At 38.3% G+C, this 14,422-nt stretch overlaps 1 protein-coding gene across 1 annotated transcript; it reads left to right on the plus strand.

Annotated features, from left to right (window-relative positions):
• The first annotated feature begins 12,914 nt into the window (after nt 1-12,914).
• LOC121240828 lies at nt 12,915-13,484 on the plus strand. Its single transcript, XM_041138355.1, has one exon. It carries the CDS (start codon nt 12,915-12,917, stop codon nt 13,482-13,484), a length of 570 nt encoding a protein of 189 aa, XP_040994289.1.
• Nucleotides 13,485-14,422: the final 938 nt, after the last annotated feature.

The following is a 14,422-nucleotide window of genomic DNA, read 5'->3' on the forward strand; positions in this document are numbered from 1 at the left end:
TTAGAAATCACATATTATCTTTAGAAATACGCCATCGAGGTTTAGCACACATAACTTGGCTCGCAGTCGCTAGAGAGAGAAGGGCAGAGTATTACGTAATTTCCATCCTCAGAAGGAAGGAGTAGGGTGTTACACCTCTAGTCCTTCTATGGGATATAATAGTAGTCTCTGCTTTGAGTGCAATCTCTTTGATAACGTGGTGATTTATGTTCTGCTTAGCTTTCCGCAGAATGCACAACTCTACCACGGGGGTTAAACTTGACATATGTTCTGATATGATGCTCTGATATGATATGATAAGATGAAGATGTTCAGTCATGTTGTGCCAAATGAGTCTTTGAATATGAAAAATTTGTTTCTGAATATGAACTGTTTGAAATGTCGCTCTGCTTTTCTGATAATATGTGTTTTTGAGATTTGCATTGTAACGCCCAGATCCCAAATGCCCAGAGAGATAGCTTTTAATACTTAATATCAACTTCAATAACATAACTATAAAATCCAGAAAACTCCATAAAATGTTAATTCATTTAATTAATCCAAATATCTAAGTTCCTCTATGGGGACAACAAAGAAATTCTCAATAACATAAATTAGAAATTCTCCAAAAACTTGAAAATATCCTTAACTCAACAAATCAAAATATCCGAAAAATAAATCAGTTTACGAACTACGACTCTCAAATAAGCACTTGTACCCTCAGACATTTATTCCGTTACAATCATCACATCTTGCTAAAACTTCATACTCTTGTTCTCCAGGTAAACTATCAAATTTATCTGAAAAATATATGGAGATAAGGCGTGAGTTATCAACAGCTCAATAAGCAGATGATATATACCAATGTGTAAATATGAGCATTTACAGAGTTTAGAATGCAGAACAAAATATTTTTTTTCAGAATGCAGCGTCAGAACATGTTATCAAAAATATCAGAGCGAAAATTTGAAAATATTCATAACCAAAATCCCTTTGGTATAGCATAAACTAGAACATCACATCTTATCTTATCATATCAGAAAAAATACCATGTTTAACCCCTGTGGTTGGGTTGTGCAAACCCCAGTAGCTAATCGAGCAGAAACAGAATGTGAATCTTCCCCTTATTCATTCTCGGAGTCCCAAGTGCGCACATAGGAAAAACAATGCAAAAAATCATTTTGCTTCTAAAGTGGGTGTACCAGAAATAGAAAAGTTGGTACCAACCCGAACAGAGGCCACAATTTTACACCCATAGTGAGGTCAAAACGGAACATCAACTGAAACAGAAACAGAATGTCATGCCAAAGGTTTTTAGAAATCACATCATATGATATCAGAGTACAGAAAATCTTCAGAACAGAACAAAATCATATCATAAAACATAATTTATGCACAAAATTTTATATTCGCTCTCTTTTCAAAGCTCAAAAACAGAATGTAAAAAATTAGCTCATGTCTACACCAGCCATGACAGAAAATACTTTATTCTTAAACAAAATCTCATAAGTAATGCAGAACAAATAACTGAGGTAGTTCAAATTTATTTTCATAAACAAATATATATATTTTCCAAAAATCAACCTCAACTCATTTTATTTTAATAAAAATTCTAGCATAAGAACCCCACTTACCAAGACTTCTTAGTTTTCTCGAAATTTTCCTAAAAAATGTCGAACAATAATTAAGCGTCATCTATAAATAATCACGTAATTCTCATAAATTTTCAATTAATCACATATTTCGATATTTGATCCTAAGCTTCTAAAATAACCTATTTAATTCCTCAAAACCTAAAATTTCATAACCTCAAATTATGAATCATCACTTTCTAAAATCATCAATATTGATTTAATAACTTTGACCAAAACATTTAAAAATCTGACCTATTTATTATTGAAAACAAATTATAAAGTTTAATACGATATAATATAATTATCCCAAAATACTTTAGAATAAACCATAACTATTTTTTTAATAGACTAAATCATATCTAAAGTGTAAAAATAATATTACACCAATATTGTTTACTTTTAAAATAAATCGTTACTTAATAACATGTTAAAATAATTTTTTGTAATCATAATTAAATAAGAGTTTACTTATACATAATAAAATTTTTAAAACACCTTAGCATAACTTGCAGTTCAAAGGGTAGAAAAATAATTAATAATATTAGTGTAAAATATAGATTAGAACCATGTAATACACTTAGGTAAAGTTGTAAACCAAATTCTTTGAATAACGCAGTAGCTACGTACGCGATGGAGGTTCACCGTGAAGAGTGGAGCTGTGACGGTGCTGGGTGGATGCGCTTGTGGTTGGGTGGCTGAGTATAGAGGGGTAGAGCAATGAGAAAGAGACCCTTTGATGAGAGGTAGAGAAACAGGTTGCGAGTGAGAGAGAGATGGAGAGAGAGATAACGGGAACTCATCGTGAATATAGGAGTTGCGTGCGGTGTGGAGATGAAGGTAGCTATCCCGACGGTGGAGCACTGAGAGAAAAAGTGACGAGTGAGAGAGAGAGAGATATGAGAGCACCGAGAAGGAGACGGAGGGATTTTTACCAAGAGAGTTACGCGCGACGATGACCTGGGTGGCTATCGACGATGGCATGGCTAGGCGTGGCTGAGATGCTGGACAATGGGTTCCCTTTTTGCACTACGGAGGAGACATCCGAAAGGGTTGGTCAAAGCGCAAAAATTGACGTGCTTGGAGGAGCAACCAATTGCTCTGTTTGAGATGCGAAAACAGGGGTGTTTCGATGATGCGTGTGACAAAGCTTCTACGTTGGGCGGCTAAGTGTGGGGTACATTGGTGCAGGGCAGAGCAGTGGAGGTTCAAAGAGTGGCTTGGTGGCTTTCAACATGCATGGGAGAGCCCGGCATGCTTGTCAACGTCGCTAGATGCTGTGCATGGAGCTAGACAGTTTCAAATGGTGGCTAAACAGGGGTGTTGCATTGGTCATGCATGAAGGAGTTCTCTGTAGTGGCTATCTTTCGATGTTGGTGATTTGCAGTGGAGGGGGTCTGGCTAAGGAGGGCAGCAACTGAGTTCGGTAGTCTCTTTGTGCATGAGATGATAAGTGCATATATATATCAAAGGGCAGTATGAAAACCCTAGAGAAATGAGGGAGACGTGCGTGCAGATGGAAATAGAGTCGTGTGTGTGCATGGTGTGGATCAAAATACACTAGAGACATGTAAAGGTGGGGAGAGTTTTTTTTTTTTTAAACTGCGATTGGATCTCTAGTTTAATAAAAACAAGCGCAGGCCATACGATGATCGGGTAGAGTTCATTTAAAAAAAGAATTAATTATAGAGACAAGTCCATTGAAAAAAAAAATTAATAACCGATAAAACCAAAATGGGCCAATAAAATAGTATTTGAAGAAAAAAAATTCAACTGGGCTTTTCATACAATTAACTCAAAAAAATATAAAAACAAGCTTGGCGCTTCGCTTGGGTGTTACATGCATATTGAAACTGAAATGTTTTGTTTCTGCATTCTGAACTCTATGAAAATGCTCATGTTTACATACTAACATATGTTCTCTACTTACTAAATTGTTGATAACTCACCCCCTATCTTCATAACATTTTTCAGATATTTTATGGTTCATCTTGAGAACAAGAGTAGAAAGTATTGGAAAAGTCTAATGATCATATATGAATGAGTGCTAAGGTTACAAGTATTTTGGAGGATCATATTTAGTGGTTTTATCTCTAGTGGTTATTTTGGTACATCAAGTTATGAATAATTTGAGTCATTGTGGAGATGTTATTTTATTTTATTGAGGTTTTTGTTTAGTATTTCTATGGAAGAAAGCAGATTTTTGGATCGAAGAAATAAGTTAAGTATTTTGTGGAATTTCTATTTATTTATTATTAATTAATGGATATGTTTTTGAGTAATAGGAGCTAACTCTCCGGAACATTGGCAACGAGGTGTTACAAGTTTGAACAAAACAATGGGCAAAATAGTGGGCAATACTGAGTGGTTTTCAGCCAAAGAAATATCCAAGAGAAGGGTGGTGGTGAGGTGGCCTTTGGCCTCACATCATACACGACTTTGAGAAATGCTTTGGATAGAGGTTGGTCTGCCTTGGGTGGGGGAAAATGTATTTAAGAAGATTTGCCAAGTCGCCAAAATTCGTTGGCTTTAATGAGCCTTAAACGAACGAGTTTCATTTGGAGTTTAGAGAGAGTTTGGTTAGGGTTTGAGATGCTATCAAGCTCAAATCTTTTTTTTTTTTTTTTTGTTCAATCAAGTTTCCAAGGTTTAAATGGGTGGATAATAATGTCATAACATGAATTTAAGGAATTAATAGCATGTGGAAGTAATTTATTCAAATGATTAAACACAATGCTAGAAATCAGATTAATTAGGGTTTGATTTAGGTGACTTGATCTCACATCTTGATTCCTTCATAATCCATCTCATTGCTCCTCTTGATGACAAGTGTTCAATATTATGCATCAAGTGTGATTAAGATCTTTCCAAGTGTCTAAATAAAACTTCTCTAATTTAATTTGGATATTCCACACTGTGATTTTGAAAACGTTGGGATAGGTGCTACTATTGAGATTACTATTCATTCCGGGAAAGTGTAGGATAAACTTTGCATTGCAAAATCCTAAATATACATACTAAGCTAAAGGTGAAATTCTTTTATCGAAATTCACTCCGAAATGCTTCAAAATAATCAAAACGCGTTTTCGAACAAGTATTTCATTCAAAAATTAAAATATGATTGTTGGGCCATAAAAACCTAAATAATCAACTGAGTCTAATGTCATAGACCATATCACATTCTGACACTTCTAACTATCTCAAATAAACAAAAGCGCGATTCTGACACCATTATGAATGACAACACTGACTTTGTTGACATATTAAAATCTACGGAATTAGTCAATTCATGAAAACTTATAGAATTCTTAAGAAGTTCTTAAAGCTTAAAGAAATTCTACTATTAAATCTTTAACGGAATATTACATCTCTTCTTTTCTGACATATTTTCTCTCTTCTGTTTTTCATCTCATCCGTATTTTTCTCTATCTTCACTTTTGATGAGAGCCTCCACCTTAAAATGGGCTCGAAAACCGATTATGAGTTTGGAATGTCGGTTTTTTTTATTGTGAAGACTCAAACGAAGATTATAATTAATGCGTGTTTCAGATGAATTTAAGAGACGGGGACTTTCTCGTAAAAAAAACAGAGAGAGAGATGTGGTCTTTGAATTAGAGAATCCTTTACCAAATGAAAATGAAGACTTAGAAGAAAATATTACATTTGCTAGAGTCAGCAGTGGAATGCTTTTCGAGATGCTTTGTCTTTGAAGATGTTCGAGCAGTATTATAGTTCCTAACGTGGTCATACGATTTTTGTTTTGAAAAATTTACACATCATTTTCATAACCATATATTATATATAATTTTTTACTTTTTTTGTCTTACTAAATATGTTATGTGTGGATAATGAATAAAATAACTCAATTAATTTAAGAAGAATAAAATAAAAAAAAATTCTAAAAAAATAAATAAAAATAAGTATAGTGTGTAGTGTATGAAGATGATAAATAACAAAACTCGTTTGTTCTTACTTTTCAAGAACAAATGAAGGCATTTTGGTCAAGTCATGCACTCCAAGGTTTCTACTATCTGGAACTCTATCCAACGTTTCTCACCTTCATTAACATTTTCAAACTATTTGTCTTGGTCGTAAGCCTGCAAATCAAACATTTATCGATCTGACCAACCTTGATTTTTCCAAGATTTTTCTTCAAAAATATTCATCATTTCCTAGGTGTAGCAAACTCTTTATAATTACCAGCAGGTGGACGGTAGTACTATTCTTCACAATAATACATGGTAATTAATGAACTTCAATTATTTACCCATAATTAATAAACACTAAAATATGAATTGAAATTCCAAACAGGGCAGAATCCATGCATACCTTCCTTTAATTCTTGTCTAAAGCTCTTAAAGACAGACAACATTTTCCATATATGCTCGAGAAAAATTCACCATGCATATACATTAGAGAAAAGAAAGACAATGTGATCATTTGTTTTGGAGCATTTAATAAGAGAACACTATTTCCACAGCCTCTATGTTCTCTTTCGAGAAAAGTAGGCATATAGTTGAATAGCTAGACGGAAAAATTCAATACTTGACGGCAACGATTGAAAACCGGCAACCATACCGACTCGTGGAACTTAGGCACCTGTGTGAATGGAGTGAGGTAGAACGCATCTTGAAGCTCTAAGGTCAAGGAATCCGTCAGTGCCACCCGTGTAGTCAAAAGAGTCATAGAATAGCAAGAATACGTGCCACCCGTGTAGTCAAAAGAGTCCTAGAATAGCAAGAGTAAGTGCCACCCGGCAATTATTGTTTCTCGTCTTGCGACTCCTGCCTCTTAGGTTTTTACATAATGACAAGAATTCATAGCTCAGCTAATTTTTTGGAATTGGTAAGTGAGATGTAGAGATCAAATCCTAACCTTCCACTGATCAAATCCTAATCTTCACTCAAATCGACTTTAACAAAATCCTAAGTTATTATATCAAGCTTAACAAATGAAAAATTACGCTTGAATTCGCACCAGAAATTTGTTCGCTTGATCTTTGCTCAACATTGGCTATAGCAAATTCAACTTCGGCGATGTTGGCTCGAGCAAACATAATTTCTATCTTTTTTTTTTTTGAGAAATAGACTTCAATTTATTCCATAAAAGAAGTTACATCTGTGACTCAAGTTACAAGCCAAACTAACATAAGCCAAACTAACATATGTTGTAAGCTTCCCCGTATACAAAACTTTGTGACGGGCATTGTTTAAACTTCAAGAAACTCTCAAAAAAGAGAGTAACATTCTCAGTATAAAACAGAGGAAATAACAACCTACATATGGAGGAAAAGTGAATAACACACCCATCCTCCTAAATGGAGGAGGGATGAATCAACCACAGCTATGGACAAACGTCCAATAGCCTATTTCAATTATTCTTTAATACAAACACAAACTGAAATATAGACAAGAAAATTCACAACAAAAAACTAAAAAACATATGAAAATAGTAATTGTGGTGGCACGTGGGGGACACGCGCCACCCTGGGAAAAAGTCGATTGGTCGATCTTGAAGGAGTTGGAGTCGCTAGACCCTGAGCTACTACATGTGGCATCAACGGAAGAAAATACGCAGTGGCACGTGGGTGCCATGCGTTCCCTTTGACCCGCGCTTGGGTGCAACGCTCAGCTCCGATTGGCGCCCAATCCTGTCGCCTGCTAGATCGGCGGGTGGGGAGTTCTCTGGTGGGGCGCATGTAAGAAGATGGTCACCGAAGAAGCTCAGATCTGACTTCTCCCCCTTATTCAATTGAAAAACAAAAAACAAGCAAAAAACTAAGAGAAATGAAGAAGAAATAGAAAAGAAAGATGAGGGAATGGAGGGAGGAGGAGCCGAAGCTCCCCCCTGCGGCTAGAAACTGGTTTGGGAAGGTTTTTGTTTTTAGAGAGAGGTGAGAGTCTCTCTCTCTAGAATCGGTCCGGTGCCTCCAACCAAGAGAAACCAAGAGTGTCTCTATCCCTAATAATAAAAGAAAATGAAAGTTTGTGCAAACTCCACTTGACCCACGATTGGCCTAGGAACTTGCTCAAAACCAACTTCACATTATTCCTCACCCATTGTGCTCAAGCCACCCCACAATGCACTCCGCTCAATCTTCGGCCATAAGAATTCTCTCTATCCTTGGTGTTATACATGGTGATCTCGATTCTTGAGAGTATCACCAGACCTTTGCTAGAGAGAAACTGCTGATCTCTCTCTCTCACTCTCTCAAAGTGAGAGAGAGAAGGGTGTCTTCCCCATGATAGTTAATATATTGAAGAACACGGCTGACATGGCAGGGTGATTTTGTTTTCTCTTCTAGGGTTTCATTGGTTTCTTGTGACTGCTTATGTTTTTGCCCTACATGGGCAGCCCTCCGGTGACTATGGTTGCTGGTGCAATACAGAGGGCTTCTCTATCAGGGTCCCTGTTGAGGGGGTTGGATTCTTCAAATGATGGTACATTGGTTATGCAAGATTTGAATGGGTTTGGTGCAGGTGATCGCCGATCGTTTGTGCAAGCTCTGCAAAGGCCTTTGCCTCAAGTTAAATTTAGGTTACCTTTACGAAAGCCGAAGTTTATAAATGGAGAATTGGGGTTCGTGCTTTTCGACTTTGAGATGGACCTAGCGGCTGAGGATCTGAAATTTGATCTTTTCTAAAATTTATGTCGAGATGTCCGTCTATTGATGTGTTGAGGATGAATGTTATTAAGACATGGGGCTTCAGTGAGGTTCCTATGATTATTTTTATGGACGAATATCACGTTTGGCTGCATCTAGCCAATGAAAAGGATTATTTACATGCATGGTTGAGGGAGGGAAGGGTTGTGGCTAGTTGTCAGTTTCGATTATTTAACTAATCAGTGGATTTTGATATGAAAAAAGAACCGTCCTTTGCTGCCCAATGGATATTTCTTCCAGGTTTACCGTTGATGTTGTATAGGTTGGACTGTCTTCAGATTCTTGCTACAAGGTTTGGAAGGTTTCTTGGTACTGATAATGCTACGCTTTATCGAACTTGTGCTACGGGGGCAAGGGCTTGTGTGGAAGTGGATCTGAAGGTGGAGCCAATACAGGGTTTCCCATTGGTGGTTGGTCAGAAGAATCATGTTTGGCAGGAAGTGGTTTATGAGAAACAAGGTTTTTATTGTAACAAGTGCTTCCGCCAGGGACATACGGAGGTTGTTTGTAGGGTGAGAAATGGAGTCAAGGCGAAGCCAGGTCCTAATCATGTGTTTCGGTTGGAAGGAAAGAAAAAAGTTGTTAAAGCGTGGAAAGAGGTGGGACGGACGGGAAAAAAAATAAATTTAGATGATGGTGCTAGTGGAAAGGTGCATGTAGATCTCGTTATCGTGTCAACAACTGAGGATAGTGACCTACAAATAATATTGGTTGAGGACAAAGGAAAACAGATTATCAAGGAAGAGAGCCTCAAGGAGGAGAGCCCTCAGCCGTTCCTTATGGTTGAGGGTGCGATGGGGGAGGGACCTGGTAACGGTGTTCAATTAGTTAAGGTAGAAGAGATGGGGTAGTGTGAGGTTCGTAGTGAGGAAAATAAGCTGGTGGGGGAGGCTGGGAATAAGGGTGGTAATACTAGTTCATCGGTGGTTGAATGTGGTGCACTTGAGTCTAGTGAAAGAAGGAAGGATGGGGAGTTTTGGAATGATTTTGGGGTGCTAGGAATGAATAAAGAGATAAAGGAAGGAGAGCTTTGTGAAATTGCTTGTGAGGTTCAGTGTTCAGTGATACCACGTTAGGAGGAGGCTATTTGGTGGAATGATGAGGCATTGATCCGTCCCCATGATAATACAATTCATCAATTCAGTCTGGTGTCTAAAATGTTGGAACAGGAAAACTAGGTTATGGTTGAGAAGAAGGGGATGGACTTGGAATAATTTCAGCTGGCGTTTGAACAAGAGAGCAAGTGGCATGGGTTGGCATCAAATAAAGGATATGACTCAAAAGGTACTCAAACTAAAACCCAAGTTTTGGAAGAGCCTAGTATTGGCGTGCGTCAATCTCAACGGGTTATTACCCGTCGTGCTAAACTAAATTTATGAAGGAAAACATGATGGTGTGGAATGTGCACGGCATAGGCACGTCAAAGAAGTGACTGAGGAGGTTGGTCAGGAAATATTCAATATCTTTGATGGCCATTTCGGAACCATTCATGAAAGAGGATTCGATGTTGCGTTTTGCACAATTTTTGGATTTCTCTAATTTTTGCTCAAATGAAGCAATGGAAGGTAAAATATGGGTAATGTGGAATGGGCAAGATGATTTTGAGGTAGAGAGTATGTCGGACCAAATGATTGTGGGTTGGGTGGTGTTAATTGGTCCAAGTTGCTTGTCACATTTGTATATGCGAAATGCTCCTTTTCTGAACGTAGGGGGCTATGGAATGATTTGGAAGCTTTACAAGTAGGTGAAAATCCTTGGATAATTGTGGGGGATTTAAATATTATAAGAGAGGATGGGGGACGGATTGGGGGGTAGTCTAGACCTTTGGTGGCCATGGAGGAGTTCAATAACTGTCTGAATAATTGTGGGGTGGTGGAGTTGAAGTCACGGGGTGGCTGTATGTCCTGGTTCAATGGGCATGTGGGTCCGACTAGGCGTTGGGTGAAACTCAATCGCGCCTTAGTGAATGTGAAGTTCGTCAATATTTTTCAATCAGCCAGTGTGGAGTATTTGGAGACGAAGACGTTGGATCATAAACCGATGCTGCTTCAGTTCTCTAAATCCTATATCTAGATATGGGCCTTCGCCGTTCAGGTATCAAAATATGTGGAGTTCTCATGACAAGTTCTTTGAATTTACGAAACAAGTTTGGATGGAACCAATGCATGGATTGGGGATGTGCAAGTTGGCGGCTAAACTAAAAAAGGCAAGGATTGCTCTTAAGAGATGGAATGTAAAGGTATTTGGTTGGGTGGATAGTACCATTATGGAGTTGGAGAAACGGTGGAGACTGAGTACTTAGTTACAAAATGTGAGATGGATTTTTGGGTGGAAAGGGAGGAGATGCGGGTTTCATAGATAGCAAAGAAAAGATGGTTAATGGAGGGTGATTGTAACTCAAAGTTTTTTTATGCGATTATTAATCAGTGATGGAATGCTTCGATGTTTGATTCAATGGTTCTGGAGGATGGGAAGATTCTGGCAACTCCTGAGGAAGTGCACAAGGGTGAGGTGCTTCACTTCTAGAGCTTTCTGTCTAAACAAAGGTATACGGTTTTGCTTGACTTGAGTCTGTTGGTAGCAACGTTGATAACGGATGAAGATAATGAGAATGTTGTACAAGAGCCCTTGGAATTAGAACTGAAATTGGCGCTGAAGTCTATCCCAAAAGATAGTAGTCCTGGACCCGACGGTTTTGGTTCGGGATTTTACGACGCATGTTGGGATTTTGTCAAAGAAGATTTAGTGTAAGCAACCAAAGATTTTTTCAGTGGGGTGCCGCTCCCCAGATTTTTTACTTCTTCATATTTTGTGTTTATTCCTAAAGTACAGAATCCAAGAAGTTTTGACAGGTTTAGGCATATTAGTTTATGTTCGGTTGCCTACAATAATTTTTCAAAAATTATTATAGGGCGATTGACGAGATGTCTCAATAAAATTATTTCACCAGAGCATGGGGCTTTCCTCCCTGGTAGAAGTATCTTTGAAAATATTACTTCGGCTCAGGAGATGGTTCATTCTATTAACAGGAAGAGTAAAGGGGGAAATGTAGTTTTAAAAGTGGATATGGCGAAGACTTATGATCAAGTTGATTGGAGATTCTTGTTGTGGGTATTGGAGGGTTTTTGATTTTCTAGCCGTGTTTGCAAATTATTAGCGGAATGTGTTTCCACGTCATGGTTTTCGATATGATGAATGGGACTTATAGGGGCTTTTTTAAGTCGCAACGAGGCCTTCGGCAAGGAGACCCATTATTTCCCTATTTATTTATATTGATGGAAGAAATTATCTCTCGGCTTTTAAGGAAAAAAATTTAAGGAGGGGAGGAATGGGAATTTCTATCATCCGAGGCAAGCGCCGTTAATCTCTCATTTATTATACGCAGATGATTTGCTGGTTTTCGCTAATGGAGAAAGATGATCTTTGAAGATGCTGATGAAAACGTTAGAAGTGTATGAGAGTTGGTCTAGTTAGTTAATAAATAAAGAAAAATATGCATTATTTTTGTCTAACAAAATAAGCAGAACCACAGGTAGGGGTCTTTTACGTCTAATAGGTTTTGCGGAGGGGAAATATCCTACAACGTATCTTGGAGCGCCTTTGAGTCCGGGATGTTTAACAGCTAGAATGCTTGAACCATTGGTCTCAAAAATTCAAGGTAAGGTAGCAAGCTGGAAGGGAAGGCTGCTGTCACAAGGAGGTCATCTCATTCTTATTCGGCATGTCTTATCTTGCATGGTGACCTATACGCTAGCAGTGATGGCAGTTCCAAAGGTTGTGATTAGGAAGATCAATGGCATGCTTTCGTCGTTCCTATGGGGGGAGAATAATGGCAAAGAAAAAATGAAATGGTGTGCTTGGTCTAAGGTTTGTAAACCAGTGAAGGAAGGGGGTGTTGGGGTAAGGGATCTAGCTGAAGTTCAAAGTTCATTTCACATGAAGTTTGCATGGAGGCTAATGACTGTAGATAATCTTTGGACCTGTTTCTTTAAGGCAAAGTATGTTAGACATGGGCATTTGGCGTTAGCTACTCCCTCTCAAACGGATTCTTAGTTTTGGAAGTCGGTATTGAAGGTCTTTCCAGAGTTATATGAGCATGTTTATGTCAGGATAAGAGGAGGAAAAGCTTCTTTCCGGTTCGATAGGTGGTTGAGCAGTGGTCCTCTGGTTGAGAGTGTTAACTCGATACAATAGTCAGAGTTAAAGGTATAAGATTGTTGGGATTCGGGGACCTGGGATGATACCAATCTAGAAGAGTTGGTAGGGACAGAAAAAATGAGTCAAACTCTGATGTCGAGCTTAATGCAGAAGGTGGGCCATGATGTGTTTGTTTGTAAGCCATCCATTCATGGATGTTTTTCAACTGCTTCGGCTTGGGAAGTTATCAGAATTAAAGGGGTGCAGAGGCTGTGGATGGAATGCGTTTGGCATAATCTTCTTCCTATTAGAGTGTCGCTATGTATGTGGAAAGCTTTATTTTGTTGCCTGCCGTTAGACGAGAGAGTTCGCATGTTGGGCATCCCGATTATTTCAGGCTGTGATTGTTGTGTGGATAAAACAGAGGAGACTCTCAATCGTGTGCTAAGCACGGGTTCCATTGCCGGGTTGGATGGAAGAGAGCGGCGTCAGTGTTTGGAATAATGAATGTTGATGTAGAGCCTTGGAGGGTGAAGATAAGTAGGTGGTTCCGAGTTGCAAAAACATCTACACGAAAAGGGACTGTAATTGGCTTGCTACTTGTGATTATTACTTGGAGACTCTGGCTTCAGCGTTGTAAAGCTCGCATGGAAAGAGATAAAGAATCAGTAGAGGTAGTGTGGTTATCTATGAGAAGTTGGCTTGTAATAGTTGCAAATGGCGTGAAGAGGGCTTTGTCCTATACGGATCAGAAATTACTCGAAGAGTTACAGGTGAGAACAAGACAACTAGAGAGTAGAACTCCTCACAAGGTGGTCTGGGAGAAACCTCCGGTAGGTTGGTTGAAGCTAAATGTTGATGGTTCATGTAGAGGGAATCCAGGTTCATGTGGGGGTGGGGGTATTATCCGAGATTCATATCGTAACATGAAGGCAGCCTTTTCTAAAAAATTAGAACTGGGTACAAATAATGGAGTGGAGTTGAGGGCAATTACTAGTGGTGTTCGGCATTCCAAAGAGATGGGATATCAAAATATTTGTATTGAAAGTGATTTGGAATTGGTGGTGAGTTAGCTAACTTTGGGAGTTTGTACTTCATGATATTTAAGGGATTTTTGGGAATTACTAGAGGAGGAGTTAGTCGGCCTTTGTGTCTCATTTAAACACCAGTTTAGAGAAGGGAATCAAGTGGCAGATTTTTTGGCTTGTCTAGGAGAGGGAGGCAACACGAGGAGGTATTTTGTAAGTGATAAATTGCTGAGTTAATTGGGAGGTCTAGTTTGGATGGACAAGCTTAGCTTTCCTAGTCTTTGGCTGTAATTTTGGTTGAGGATCGTGGCTTGGTGTCTGGTGGATTGTGAGTTTTGGTAGTGTGGTCCTTTCGTTATTTTATTTGATTTGTATGTATAGAAGGTTATTTATTTGTTTTGGGTGATATTTGTCATGGTATTCTACCGCCACAAATGTAGGCTTTTAATAAAAGTGGGAGGAGGTCACTCATGAACATGTGACATTTTCTCTTTATAAAAAAATAAAAAAATAAAACAAGAAAAAAAGTTGTCTTCCCATTGCCTCCACTTATCAAATTCCCAACACTAACAATCTGTCAAATGATTTTGGAAATGGGCTTTAAAACGATTAGCATCTGCTGCTCCAATTTCTTGACATGTAATCTCGTCCTCATCCCTCTATGCCTGTTCACCGATTTCCACATGCTTTCACTCTAACTTTGAAAGTAGAGTTCTATCTCTCTTGAAAGTTGGACTTGTAACATACATAGATGGTGGCAAATCTGCTACCATCCAGCCTCATTTAGAATCATGGAAAAAAGGTGGTTGTCAACTCATGTAGAACATAACACAACTTTACAAAATCCCATTACTACTTGGGGCTCCAAAAGAGAGAGAAAACTAGTTATATTGAACTAGATTTCGTTGCCTTGATTTAGTTGGAGTTAAGATTTTTATTTCTTTTAGCCAATGAAACACCTTTTTCCTTTCTTTTCTTGATAG

This window comes from Juglans microcarpa x Juglans regia, chromosome 7S (genome assembly GCF_004785595.1).
Source record: "Juglans microcarpa x Juglans regia isolate MS1-56 chromosome 7S, Jm3101_v1.0, whole genome shotgun sequence".
NCBI lineage: Eukaryota > Viridiplantae > Streptophyta > Magnoliopsida > Fagales > Juglandaceae > Juglans > Juglans microcarpa x Juglans regia.